This window comes from Crocodylus siamensis, chromosome 2 (assembly GCF_052110815.1).
Source record: "Crocodylus siamensis isolate JL-2025a chromosome 2, ASM5211081v1, whole genome shotgun sequence".
NCBI classification, from domain to species: domain Eukaryota; kingdom Metazoa; phylum Chordata; order Crocodylia; family Crocodylidae; genus Crocodylus; species Crocodylus siamensis.
Window position 1 is genome coordinate 68,535,716 of NC_143396.1, and position 14,148 is coordinate 68,549,863.

The 14,148-nt window shown below is 46.3% G+C and overlaps 1 protein-coding gene across 2 annotated transcripts; it reads right to left on the reverse strand.

Annotated features, from left to right (window-relative positions):
* Positions 1 to 4,723: 4,723 nt before the first annotated feature.
* ING2 (inhibitor of growth family member 2) lies at positions 4,724 to 13,559 on the reverse strand. 2 transcript variants are annotated; one of them, XM_090036130.1, is made up of 3 exons: positions 12,959 to 13,149; positions 10,434 to 10,440; positions 4,724 to 6,048 (listed from the first exon to the last, which is right to left on the reverse strand). In XM_090036130.1, exons 1-3 carry the CDS (start codon positions 13,022 to 13,024, stop codon positions 5,381 to 5,383), a joined length of 741 nt encoding a protein of 246 aa, XP_089892256.1. In that variant the 5' UTR covers positions 13,025 to 13,149; the 3' UTR covers positions 4,724 to 5,380. The 2 variants fall into 2 exon arrangements, with proteins under 2 accessions (XP_089892256.1, XP_089892255.1); XM_090036129.1 differs by lacking the exon at positions 10,434 to 10,440 and having other exon boundaries at positions 12,951 to 13,559.
* Between the last annotated feature and the right edge of the window lie 589 nt (positions 13,560 to 14,148).

Genomic DNA, 14,148 nt, shown 5'->3' on the forward strand with positions numbered 1-14,148 from the left:
TGGGGCAAGGTCAGGCTGCATGCACAGGGCCAGGGGTGTGCACAGCAGTGGGAGATGCCCATTCCTCTCCCCCCCGTGCAGCTCTATCCCGTGCCCCCCTCCCGCCCCAACTGAGCAGTGCCTGCCCTTGCCCTTCTCCCTCCCCTCCCCCCCCCCCCCCCCAACTTACCGGCCAGACACTGCTTTCCAAGCTGCCAGGCTGCACATCAGCAGTCAGATTGGTATTGGCTGATATGGCTGGTCAGTAATCAGCCATCAGTATTGGCCCAAAAAATCTTTATTGGTGCACCCCTAGTAAAAAGTTCTTATGGCCAAGGATGTTGTTTTTTGTTTCTACTGAAAGACAACTTAACTTTTTGTCAGTTGGATCATTATCCCATTTCAGCTAATCTATGATTTTCCTATATACAGGTTTATACACTGAATAAAAAATGCCATGTAAGAATAGAGCTGGGAACAGCATACTGAAATTTAAGTTGCGTGGGGAGGTAGTCTCAATCTTAGTTTTCTTCTTTGCGTTTTTTATCTGTAACATCCAATACTTGAATATCTGTGCAAGAAAGAAGATTCCCTTTTGATAAATGAAGGTAGTTGTATACAAAAAGAGTGGGGTCTAGACCAGCTGTATGTCCACAGCTTCCCTGTTTGACATTATAAACTTCAGCTGCAGGACACAGTGCACTTAGTGTGCGCATCCAGACAAGCCTGCATGTGCAGTTTGCAGTGCCACACATGCAGGCGTTTGCTGTGTTGCTAATTTGCAGCACAGCTGGGTTTTTTGACACTGGGAGATCCTGGTGTCAAAAAAAACCTGCACTAAAGAAAAGCAGGACATGCACCACCCAAAACCAAAGCATAGCTGGCCAGAGTTATGCTCTGGCTGCTGGCCAGGCTGCGTGCACCTGAATCGCCACTGCTGGAACCCAAGGAGGCCCTTCCCGCTCCCCGCCCAGTAAGCCTACTGGGGCCAACCCAGGTGATGACCCCAGCCCCCCCATCCCACCTAGGGCAACTTGCCATGGGCCAGAGCACATGTCCCCGTGAGTGGGAACACCCCTGCACATGCCCAGTCACGCTCACTCCGACATGGAGATAGGTGCATAGCTTCAAAGCCTGCTCAGTTGTAGAGAGGGAATTGCACAAATCACCTCTCACTCTTATAAACTCATATTAAAGTTTGAGATTCCAGCACAGAGTATTTTATGACCAAGTGACTAGCTTCTGAAATGAAGAGCCATAAATTTTAATTTAAGCTGGTCAGAAATTTTTCAAGTTACATATGCCAGTTGATTAAGACAAACATGTTTAGGGCAATCCATGCCTTAAATGTGGCACTGCCATGTCCCAGGAGAGTGCCCCAACAGTGAGTTATTGGTGATGCTGGGTTAGCAAGTCTCCCATGAAAACCTCAGAAAGTCTTTACATCCAGAATAGAATAGGGACAGGTCTCCACTTGTAAGCAGCCATGTTCACAAGTACTTTCCTACTGAACTACCAAGTGTACACCATCCTTAGGATACCAGGAAGCAAGATACCACTTTAGAAATGGTGTTAGAAGCCCATTTTAAAGAGAAAAAAATCCCAAAAGTGCAAGAAAAATCTTATGTTCTAGCCTGTGGTATTCTCTTTTTGCCAGCCTCCCTTTGCTGCAATGCATACAAAGTGAATTCCTTCAAGTGCTGTTTGCCATGAGGAATCTTTGGCTCCTTACAGATGACCAGGGCATCAGTCAGAACTCTGTACCTTCACCTTAGTTCTTGCTCTTTCTACAGCACAGTTTTAGGGCTCTTTCAGCAACAGTGGCTGGGAAAGCAGTAGGGTGATGTTCTAAAGCCCCACCAGTACCAGATTAGGGAACCTGAATCCACACTGCTGAAAAGGAATCCATTTATAAAAAGCACTAGCCAACAACTTCCACAAGAAACCCCCCCAAAAAAACACAGTTTTGTGCCCATAAAATAATATACAAACACAATGTAAGCAATTGGTAGCGTTGCCAATAGCAGCTGCATTGTAGAAGTCAGAACCTGAAAGCTACATCTAGGCAATACACTCAAAACAAAGTTTACTGGAAAGATTTGCCTAATCCCAGTGGAAACAATACTGCACAGGATTTGTCAAGCCTAGATGACGTGGCTGTGGGAAATGCTGCACCCAATTAAAGATGTGTACTGTGCAGACAAATGTTTGAGATGCATCACAAGATCTTTGTTCAGTGATAAATCACACCAGGAAGGAGATAGAAAGAGAAGAGTGGCCAAGAGGTCAGGTAACCCAACCAATTTGGTGTCCTTGCCTTTAAGAATCTGATCATAGTCATCTTTGGAAGATTCATGTTTTTTCTTTGTTGTCTATGCTAAATTGGAGACTAACCTGAAAGACTGCACAGAGGTGTAGCTTACTTCCTCAAAAGCCTTAACATGAGATTTCCATCAGATGAGCCATATATGCTTCCACCTATACTGCCTTTTTGAAATGCCATTACCAAAAGCATGAACAACTACTACACTTTTTCAGAGCTCCATGCAGTTTCCCTAATAATTTCCTTGCCTTCAGAAAACTGAAGGAACACTGAACACCTTCTCACTTGAGAGTTAGCTACTATTTACCCATTGCATAAGAGGTACCTTGATGCCAGGTGGAATCCTCAACTTAAGCGTAATGACCAAGCTCCATATACAATGTGTAAGGAGAGTTGAAGCACTCAAGGAAAGAGTCCTCAGAAACCAGCTAAGCAGGAAGCTAAACTATGCAGGCATGAAACACAAAAGGGGACTCAGGCATTTGTTTATGACCAGACCAGCCAGCAAACTCCCCACAGTCCTGCTCTGTAAGCCTCCTCCTGCAGGGAGTGGCTTAATCCTTGGCCATAAAAACAAAGCCATCTCCCAAATAGCCAAATGCCTGGTTGTTAAAGCACAGAGTGGATGCAGATTCAAGTCTGTTTGGAAATCAGCAGAATAGGTTATGAGAAAACTGGGTTCAATTCCTAGGAGAGTAAACCAGCCACCTGACAGCTGATTTGAGATATACCCCAGAAGAAACTCCTGCTGAAACTCCTCCATTTATATAATTAATGTATTTATTGAAGTAGGACCTTGAATCAACCTCTCCATTTCCTGTGCACTAATCACTGAGCAATTTACACATGCTCTGAACAGGCAAGGAACTGGGACCTACTTGAGATGCATATTAAAAATGCCTTTTGAGACTTGCTTCCAGGTCTCCAGAATTTTGGTTTGAACGAACTGGGGGACTCTACGTTGTGGCACAGCATCAATTCACCTGGTAAATAACAGTCTGTGGGATTAAACAAGTTAGCATAAGGATGCCATAAGGCAGTAATTTCATGTATAACAATTGTTTTAGTTACCTTGACAGATTTGGCCTATGTGCCTGATGCCGAGTTAAAAAGCTTTGAAAATCTGAATTGTTTGCAGTTGAACTGAAGTATCCAAATGGCAGGACTCTTAGCATTCAAAGGAAATCAAGCAGGTTCTCTAAACTATGTCCATTTTATATAGCTAACAACATTTAAAAAGAAAAAACACCCCAAACCTCCAAAAAAAGAGCACACAGGCATGCACATATCCACCCATGCTTCCCCAAACCACAGATTAACCCAGAATCATCTGGATAAGTAGCAGGACCATCCCAGTTATTTAATTTATTCTGCCATCTCTTTTCAAGTGAGTCATGTTGAAGCCTCTCACCTGAAACACTTGGGCTCCATCCACACTATGAAGCTTCTGGCACTATAGCTATGCCAATACAGCTTATCATCAAAGCCCCCAGTAGAAACACAGAATATGCTGACCAGAGTTTTTCTGCTGGGATAGCTACACTATCTCCCTGAATGAGGAAAATTTAGCTAACAAAAAGCTCTCTCTCACCACAGCTGCATTTAAACTAAAGATTTTGCCAACACAGTCGTGTGTGAAATAGCACCTATAGCCGACTTCTAGCTAGCAGCAAAACTTTTTAATGTAGATTTTGCCTAATATAGGATCTTATTAACAAAAGTACTTACCAGTTGAAAGAGAAAACAGCCATATGCAGCTGCTTGACTATCAAATTTGGTGACATTACATGGAAGACAGGGAACAAATCACCATGAAAGAGGCTCCTGGAGAAACTGCTTCATTGAGCATTACCCACCTCATGGACCCTGACTTTAAACCCCTCCGAGTGCCTCTGCCATTTTCTTCCATGAACCCTTCTCCTTTACACTTAAAAAGGAACAGTCTGCTTCTGGTCTCCTTATACCTCCTGGAAATCATGGACTTATTAACAAGCCAGTGTTGAAATGGCCACTGATCTCTCCGAACACCACTAAAAGAAAGGCTAAAATATAGGCCCATTCCACATACAATGACATTTAGAATATCTATACTGTCTACTGAGAGTCAGATCCAAGATGAAGAAACTCAAGAGACTATCAATATTAGCTTCCTGGTATCAATTCTAGAATTATATAGGTAACAGCAAGATAAGAATAGTGATAATCGAGTGAAATCTCTGAAACAGTTCTAGATTGAAGTAAAATTAGAACTTTACACAAGCAACCACCCACATGACACACTTACCAAGTCACAGAAGAGCCTGTATTATAATCCTCGATTAGAACCTCTGTGCCAGAAACAAGCCCAGTAAGTATATGAAGATAAATCAAATCAGCAACCATTACAAATTACTACCCTACCCAGAAACTGACTCCCAAATATAAAGTCACCAAGGCAAGAGTTTAATATTGACATAAAAGGCATAAATTAGTGGAATTTTCTTCCTTGAAACAAACACTGGTCATATAAAGCCACTGAGGAAACAGGCTGCTTTTGGCTTGGAAGACTATCTTACAATTACAGCAAAGTTCTCAAAACCTCGTTTATGTAACATCACACAACTGGTGGCATCTGAAAACTTTAAAGGTATGGGAGATGGAACAACTCGATTAACAGACAAGATTTTAGTAACAGAGGATGTTAAACAAAAAGTAAGAAAGGTCAAATGCCACTTCCAATAAAACACAGCTAATTCTTCAGTATTTTCCTCAATTGCTCTTTCAGGCTTTTATGGGTTGTTTTTGTTTTGTTTTAGGGGTGGGTTGGGGTGGGGCTGCGGGACTTAAAAATGCTACTGGAGTTAAACTGAAACCAGAACACCAAAGTTGGTAATTCTCTTTGTGCAGTTCTGAAGCCACCCTGTTCAATTATTCAGTGCAGAATGTTAGAGAACAAAGTACAACAGCCTTGAATACCCCATTAATACTATAGATTAAAAATTATTGCATAGTCTTATGCATTTCTTAAAACATTTTTCTGTAAATTAAACTTTTTTTATATATAAAATACGCAACTCTTTAAAACATGAATTGCATTCACTACCTCGATCTCCTATCCTTTTTTGATTTGTCAGTACATTTGTCCATGGTTTTCTCATTATCTCCTCTGCACTTGGGGCAATACCATTTCCCCTTTGGTTTATAGGTAAGTCCAACACATGAAAAATGAAACCACTCAATAGGGCACTGTTCATTGTCACAGCCTATCATTTCTCCATAAGACACTTGGTTACATAAGCAATAGGTTGGTTCATTGGGATCTATTGCAAATTCTACAGGTGAAACTTCCCTTTCTTGTTTGGCTTTGGAGCGCTTCTTCTTCTTGGAAGATTTGGATCTCTTCTCTTTAGGTGGATCATCACAGTCTTCTATCCCATTTGTTATATGGCACAGGTCACGGCTTTCACTGGTTCGCTGGCGACGAGGCCTACGTGAAGATCTCTCCGGTTGGCAAGTTTCCACCTTTGCCTTTTCTAAAGGTTTTTCATTTTCAGACATATCTTGGAAACAATGAGAATGGGTCTCCATTTGCCGGGCCCTATTCTCTACCTGTTCAAGCATCTGAGTAACTATCTGAATCTTCTCATCTCCAAGCTCTTGGCTGTTGATTAGCGCTCGCTGAAGATGCTGTTGCAAACGTTTCTTCTGAACAGGATCATTTTCAGCTTTGTATTTCTCATAGACATCATCTATTTCTTTTAATGCCTCTACAAGAGAAGAAATAAACAGAATAGTTCTCAGTTGGGAATGGCTTATGCATCAAAAAAAACCCCAAACAAAAAAAAAAAACCCAGAACTTCTCAAAATGTTTTGAACAGCAATCCAGTTTGCTTGATACAATATCTTCTGTTAGAAGCACGTGCCAGAGGAAGAGTACCAATTCTTAGTGCTAATGATAAACAAGTTACTCAAAAATGGAATGCCAATTTCAAGTGACCAATATATATCACAATCTCTTGCAAAATAATTCTTCCAAGTTCTAAGGAAGAAAATAAGGCTTTTCAGAACACTGTATAACCCTGTACACAGCTAACAAAAATTAATCTTGGTACTTAGAAGGCTTCAATAATCTGAGTCTCCAAGATTCAACTGACAAGCCAGGAATTTTGGTCCAGCCAGTTATAAGTAGCACATGGCTCATTTCTGGCAATGAACAGTAATAATGTACTGTGCTGCTCTATACCATTGACATGGCTGCATTATATATTTTTGTTGACACAACACAAGTGGCCACTTAAACATCTAGGAATAACAGGAATATTAAGAATATTCAACCACCCCCCTGTTCCATAAAAAATCTTAGTACTAAAGATAATCTTTTTTCTTTCCTTTATTAAAAAGAAATCAGGCTTAGTTCTACATGGTATGATAAATATAAATACCTCTGGGGATCCACTTGAACTGGTTTACAGTTGGCCTTTTTAAAAATTATCATTAAAATTTTAACACAAGTTCTATCACCACCACCTCATTTAGAAAAGGCTATAGACTGAACTTTTCAGGGTAGGAGCCATGTCTCTGGTGTATCATCACAGGATACTTTTAATCACAATACAAAAATAACTTCACTAATACAGTTCACTGTTGAGTTTCTAGAAGCATTTGCATTTTTTTTTTTTTGCAAGTCATGCACTATCATCTCTCCTGTTCTCTCAGATGAGCTGCACAGAATCCTGAGTGCAAGATTTTTCCTATGAAAACAAGTTCAACTTTATTCAAGTAAAAAGGTGAAAGGATGCCAGGTTTAGAAGCCAGCTGCTCTTACTTTGTACTCAAATATGAGCTTAACTTGCACTGAGCCTCCATTCTCTTCTTCTGTGTCAAGTGTCCTTCCCCAGACCAATGGTGAGCCCAAAACCTTTGCACTCAAAACAAAAGGCAAAGGCCTGCTAGAGCATTAAATGGATCAAATGCTGACAAGGAGTTTACTGAATCTGATGACAGCTCAGCACTGTTAGACACAGTTCACGAGTGGGAACCCCTGCTACCCATCATGCTGGCCTTGTCTCTTAGTTGAGATGCAGTGCAAGCCAGAAGGGGTCTTTCTGCTGCCTTGCCACCTCCCAAAACATCACAAGCTAGACCAGTACAATATTTCCAACAGCATAAGTAAGCCCACACCAGGAGTTCTGCCAACATAGCTATACTGCCAGACCACACGTTATTGAAGTTTGAGTGCAGGGGGGAAGTGACAAACTACAGAGGATTTCTTGATACAAACAGTTTAAATCAACTGAATTAAACCCAGAGCTTCAGAATTGCGCACTACTTCAACATTTATAGAATCTGCTCTAGAATTATGCGCCACAACCTAGTTTCCATTTTAAGAGATCTGCATCTAGCCCGTGATTGACAAGCTTAATACGAAGCAGAAACCTGCAGCACCATTGTCCTCCCAAAATTTCTGACATCCCAAAACAATTGCTAAACCATCAACTCACTGGTACAAACCAGTTGCATACACTTATTAGATTTTCCACCTTGCCTGGCACAGGTTAAAATAGCCTGCAGATTTCAGGGGGATCATATTAACAGTTGATAAGCAGAGCTTTATCTATACTCTCTCCGATTTAGAATTTGTCTTTCTGCTTTATGGGACTAAAAAGTATAGGAACTACCTGCAACTGGCTACCTCAATTTCACAGGAGTCCCTGCACAGCAAAACCTAGAAGCAACCTCTGTTTTAATTCAGGTGAAGCAAGAAGAACAAAGACCACAATTCAAACAAGCTATTGTCCCCAACAGTACTGACAGGGATCCCACGACTCCTTTTCCTTTGGGAGCGGGGGGGAGGGGGAAGTGGGGAGGGGTTGGTTAAAGTAATAGTGCAGGCCTTGGACTGAAAAGGCTGGAAACTTAGGGCCTTAAAAAAAAAAAAAGTCTGGATGCTTCTGCCCTATGATTTGAAATATACTGGGTGCAACGCTACAGAAAACACAAACCTTCATTTCTACAATTTAAAGGGATGGAATGTATTTCTTCTAGTCTCTCCACTAAGTATCAGTATAACTAAAGAGGCCTAACAACTCCTTGCTCCAATATTAAAATCTAAATGAAAAGGGGAAACTGAAGATCAGAATTTTGGTTTGTACCCTAGGTACATACACAAGGTGCTGCACGTTTGCCTGAAGATACACACCACCAAGCGCATCATGAATGAGCAAAACAGGTAACCCTCTCCACCCATCCTCCTAAACATGCCTGAAGGGTGGGGAAGAGATAAGACCTTTGGATAAACAGGGGTCCAAGTTTAGAAAACTAACCTCAGATAAAGCCTAAAGAAACAGCTTCCCCATCTAGTTAGATTGCTTTAAAAAACCCCTTTTGTTTACAAGTAATCTAAAATAAGTTAAGACTAAAATAAGTTAAGTTAATGCTCCACCCACCCTTCAGCCTAGAACAGCATATTAATGCCTGGCAACAAGATCAGAAATTAAAAGGTAAGAGTCCAAAAAAAACTGGTTGCTTGTAGAACTAGTTTGTTTAGTTGTACAGAGGTTCAGTAAAGACCTAGTAAGCCTCTTTTAAGTAGCTAGGCCTCTTCTAAGTGCTTACCCTCAAAAAAGGTAAGCATTTTATAAACTGCTAGAACTTTAAAAAGTTTACATAAAAGCCTGTTCTCATGCTCTCTTCCTTATCAGTTAGAAAGATAATGTACAGACTTACTTTTGCAATAGCAACAATGGGCATCTCAAGGGAATGCCTGCTTAATACCTTAATAGTATAAAACTTGATAATTTTACAAGGAAACAAATTCACCACCTTGGAACAACCTGAAAGCTGACACCCTGGCTCCTGCCTATTGTTCCAGCTCAATCTGCATGTTCACACAGCTCAAAGCGCCCCAACAGGAGAGAATTTCCTGCCCAGGAGAGCATCCATCACATCATCCTCCTGTGAAATATGAAACATCATAACAAGAAGGAAATGTAATTCAACATCCTGCTTGACATCAGACAACAGAGAGGTAAAAAGACTGTTCTAACTTTTATCTGAACCTAATTTGCACAAACTGAACTATTTCAACCACAAGACTTTAGAACACCTTCAGCTCTCCTGTAAAATATGAATTTTCAGTTCTACCTAGGAGAAATTTTACAATCCTTGCATTCTCTGATGCCTGAGGAAGGGTTAGTTTGTCTGAAAGCTTGCAAATATATATATTTTTTGCAAATATCTAATTGGCCTAATAAAAGGCATTACCGCTGAGGTCTGATTCCTTAATAATATCCCAAAATTAAAGACCATTTAAACCATTCTTATGTTAACTAAAGCTATATAATATCCTGTAGAGTAGCTTCTTGTGAATAAGGATTGATACTTCCCCTCTTAGTGATAGCCTGGTATATTATCAACTAGGGGTGCACCAATAGAGATTTTTGAAGCCGATACCGATAGCCGGTATTTAAGGAGGCATATTGGCTGATACCGATCCGATATCCAATACACTACCTGCAGCAGGTAAGTCTGGTGTGGTAGGAGAAGGAGGAGGGAGGTCAGATCAAGGCCCCACCACGAGGGAGGGAGGCAGGGGCATGCCCTGCACAGTCAGGGAGGGCAGGCCAGCAATGAGACCAAGCCGCAGCTCATCTGGGGGTGTGTGGGATGGAGCAGAATTCATCCAGGGGGTGCAGGGGGAGGGGGAGGTGGCTCCTGCCACTGCTGCTGTCACTCATCCAGGAGGGCATGCAGGGGGGGTGCAAGAGGAAGAGCATGTACCCCCAGATCTGCACTGGGTAGGGGCAGGCTGGGGCCAGGGCTGTTCCCCATGGGGCCTGGGCGGGGTGGGTAGTGATGCTGCTAGGAGCAAGGGGCTATAAGGGGGTTATGGCAAATGTCAGGGTGGCTACAGCCCCCCCTGTAGCGCCCTTCCAGGAGCACCACCCCCTGCCCCACCCAGCCCAGGCTCCACTGGGAATTGCCCCAGCCCCAGTTCGCCCTGCACAGATCTGGGGCCTGTTCCCAGCAGAGCCTGGGCTACACGGGGTGTGGGGCAGCACCACTGGGAGGGGGCTACAGAGGGAGCTGCAACAACCCCAAAATTCACCATAGCCCCCTCACAGCCCCCACTCCCAGCAGCACTGCCACCCACCCCGCACCTCATCCAGCCCAGGCTTTGCTGGGAACAGCTCCAGCCTGCTCCGCCCCATGCAGATCTGGGGACACCTGCCCCCCTCCCGCCCGCTGTGCCCTCCTGGACAAGTGACAGCAGCAGCAGCAGCGGGAGTCAGAGTATGAGCTGCATGCAGCAGCAGGAGTTGCCTCTGCCTGCTCTGCACCCCATGGACGAGCCCTGCTCTATCCCACGCCCCCCAGACAAGCTGAGGCTTCATTCTCTGCCCACCTGCCCAAACTGGGGAGCGCCTGCCCCTGCCCCTGCCTCCCTCTCCCCCCAGACTTATCAGCTGGAGGCAGCTCTCCACACTGCAGGCTGTCTCTTCACTGCATACAGGCTGCATGCAACACAGGCATTTATTAGCCCAATTATCAGCCACTTAAGGCCGATATCCAATTTTTTTTTTTATATTTGTACCGATCCGATATTGGATTGATACATCGGTGTACCACTATTATTGACTGAAAGATGGAAGAGAGAAAGAAGTTAACAGCTGTCACTTCTAGGCTTAACTAGAAAGGATAGGCTTTAGAGCTAAATAGCTTAAAAGATTTTTTTTTTAAATCCAGGTCTAAATTGCAATCCAGAACAAGTGAAAAAATTTAAGTGCAGTGTTGTACTACAGGCTGGTTTAGCAGAAACACAATGGTTTCTCTGGTTTAAGTACAGAGGGAATCCAACTCGTTACAGCAAATCAATCAGTTAAAGCAGGGATTTCACTTGGAAGGCCTGGGGAACTGCTCCATCTGGACTGAGAGGCCACTGGAAGTTGGGGGAGTGGCCAGGGTAGTGGCCTGCCAGAGAATCTGGGCCCTTGGACCACAGCGAACACTGGGCAATTGGCAGCAGGAGAGCAAGTGAGCAAGAGTTTATACAGCCCTGGTACCCCTCTGGCTGCTTTGCCCATCACCACTACTGCTGCCCTACCCCCATGCCATGCTGGAGTTGCTCCTATATACCCTGTGCCAGAACCAGAGCTCCCAGTACAGCACAGTGCACACAGCAGTGGCTCCAGCATGGGGTATATCGACAGGAGCCAGAGCTGTTGCCACCACTGCGTGCCATGTGCCTGCAAAGAGCCCTGTGGGTCAAATCCAGCCCAGGTGAGAGTCTGACACCCCTGGTTTAGAGGGAGCTCATATTTTGTAGAAAAAATGGCCTGAACATAACAGCAGTTATTTAGCTGATTACAAAGGGCATTCTGGACATCTGAACAAGTACTATGTTAAGTCAACACGTCATCAAATATACAGTGCAGCATGATCACAGCTGTCAGTATAATGATGAATCCCACCTGCATCTTCAGGCATGCTGACACTGACATTATTCCTACTTCATACAAAGGAAAGAAACAGCTTTTGTTAATGGAAAACTGTCCAAGTGAGTTTTTCATTCGGAGAGCCCAGCCTGGATGCATCTGGCCATTTAGCGGCATATCAACCAGGCTACGGGGAGACAGCACAGCCTAGGAGGCTCAGGCGAAGAGGGGTAAAAGGAGAAAGCACTACCAGCATCCTTTAGGGAGTGGAGAACCACTGAAAATGGTTTTCTTCCTTCTCCTCCATTCAGATTTAGGAGTGAACTTAAAAGCAAGATGAGAAATGGGCCACAGCTATTAGGATGGTTGGGCCAGGGATGTTCCTGCCTGGAGCAAGGGACTGGATTAGCCCTTCCAAGGTTCCTCCCAGCCTGACTTTCCTCTGATCCCATTCCCCTCTGCTACCAACTTAAGAGCACGTACGTGCACAGGAGCTACCGTTGGCTGGGTCAGACCACAAGTTTGTCTAGCCCCGTGCCATATAGTGGCAGGGAGGGGAGGCTGAAAGGGAGAGCAAGCTGGGTCCGACCGGGGTTTCCCCCTTGCTCCTCTCCTACTTGCAGCCTCCTAGGTTGAGCAAGGAGGCTCCAATGCAGAGACCGAGCCCCTCGCTTGTGGTCTTCAGACACCCGCGCCCCTTTCCTCCTAGGATTTGCCTCAGCCTTGCTCTGACCTAGTGGGACATCAGCTCCAGTGCTCCTGGGCCCATGCCCAAGCCAGCCGCTATGGGAAAAACACTGCCTTTGGTTAATATGAAGTTCCTGACCTGGGGCCAGCTCGCTCACCTAGCAGGGATGGGTGGTTCAGGGGGCCATCGCATCCCTGCCCAGCCGGGGACGGGGGTGACCCTGGGCAGCCGCCCCGCCCCCGAGGTGTTTCAGGAGAGACAGGACTGGGGGGGCCGGGACAGCACATCAGCAAGGGGCTTCAGGCAGGTGCCTCGGGACTGAGGCACTGGCGGGAGGGGGGCGGGAGTGGCAAAGAGGGGTGGCACTAGCACGGGGGGGGGGAGTCGGTCTGGCACCGCCCCCCCACGCGCTGCCTCGAACGTGCGCGCGGCGTGGGGGCCGCCCCGCCCGTGGGCGCATGCGCGTTGGCTCGGTTTTCCCCCCCCCGGCTCCCGGGGTCGCGCGTGGGGGAAGGGCGCCCCGCGGGCCGGGCCGCGCCAGGCTCACCTCGGCACTGCGTGTCCATCTCGCGCAGCAGAGACACGTTGCGTTGGATGTCGAGCGGCAGCGACTCCACGCATTCCAGGTAGTCCTGCACATAAAGCGCCAGCAGCCGGCTCCGCTCGCCGCCACCCGCCGCCGGGCCCGCTGCCAGCTGTGGCCCACCCAGCATCATGGCCGCGCGCCCCGGCCAGCCCCGGCCCGCCCCTCCCCCCGCGCGGCCTCCGCCGCCGCCGCTGCCGAAGCAAACCCCCTCCGAGCCCCCGCCCCTGGCCGGTGAAGCTTTGCGCATGCGCGGGGGCCTGCCCTTATAAGGCGCGGCTAAGCGGCGCGGCGAGGGGTTCGCATTCTCCCGCCTTCGCCCCCAGGCCTCTCGCATTGGCTGGCGGGCCGGGCACGAGGCCGGAAGTGGCAAAGAGGCGGAGCGCTCTTAAAGGAGCCGGAGCGTGATCGGCCCCCTGGGGCTTGCCTTTCCGTAGAGGGAGGGGTGGAGTGATGTCATGCTGATGCCACGAGGTGCCCAGGGCTGTGGAGCGAAGGGCACGAGCCTGATAGCGGGGTGGGGGACGCGCAGCTCTGAGCTCCTGGGCGCCCGGGGCTTCCATCTCTTCATGGGCCGCTGTAGGCTGCCAGCCCGTGACGTAGTTGCTCTAAACGTGACGCACGTCGTGTTGCCTTCCCTGAGGAAGGGTGACGCCTGCACAGCTGAGGTAGCATCTTGCAGCTTTGTCTGACTCTCCCAGCCATGTGCAGTGGGTCCCATAAAAACTACGCCCCCCCCCACACACGCACAGGGGAGACCTGGACAGAAACCAGCTACAAAGTTACTGCACATTTGCCAGCCATCAGTTGAGAGTTGGTTTTGAGGCAGGATAGTGAATTTCTCCGTGTACCTGCTGCAGATGAATTGCACAGTTAACCAGGTGGTTGGGTAGGACATGTAAGGTGTAGAGGGGGCCTAAGAAAGCCTTACCTTGTGGAAGGAGGAGGGCACGATAAGGGGATTACAAAAAGCTAGATGGCAAAGGCAGTCAATGGGGACTGATTATGGACTCTCACAAGACAAGAACTAGGGGTCGCTACACTGAACTTGTAGGCAGGAAGTTCAGAAGCAACACAAGGAAGGTCTTTGTCCCATGATGTCTCATTCAGTTGCTGGATTTGTTGTGGAAAGCTGTCGGGTTAGCCAGGTTCGAAAAGGGAT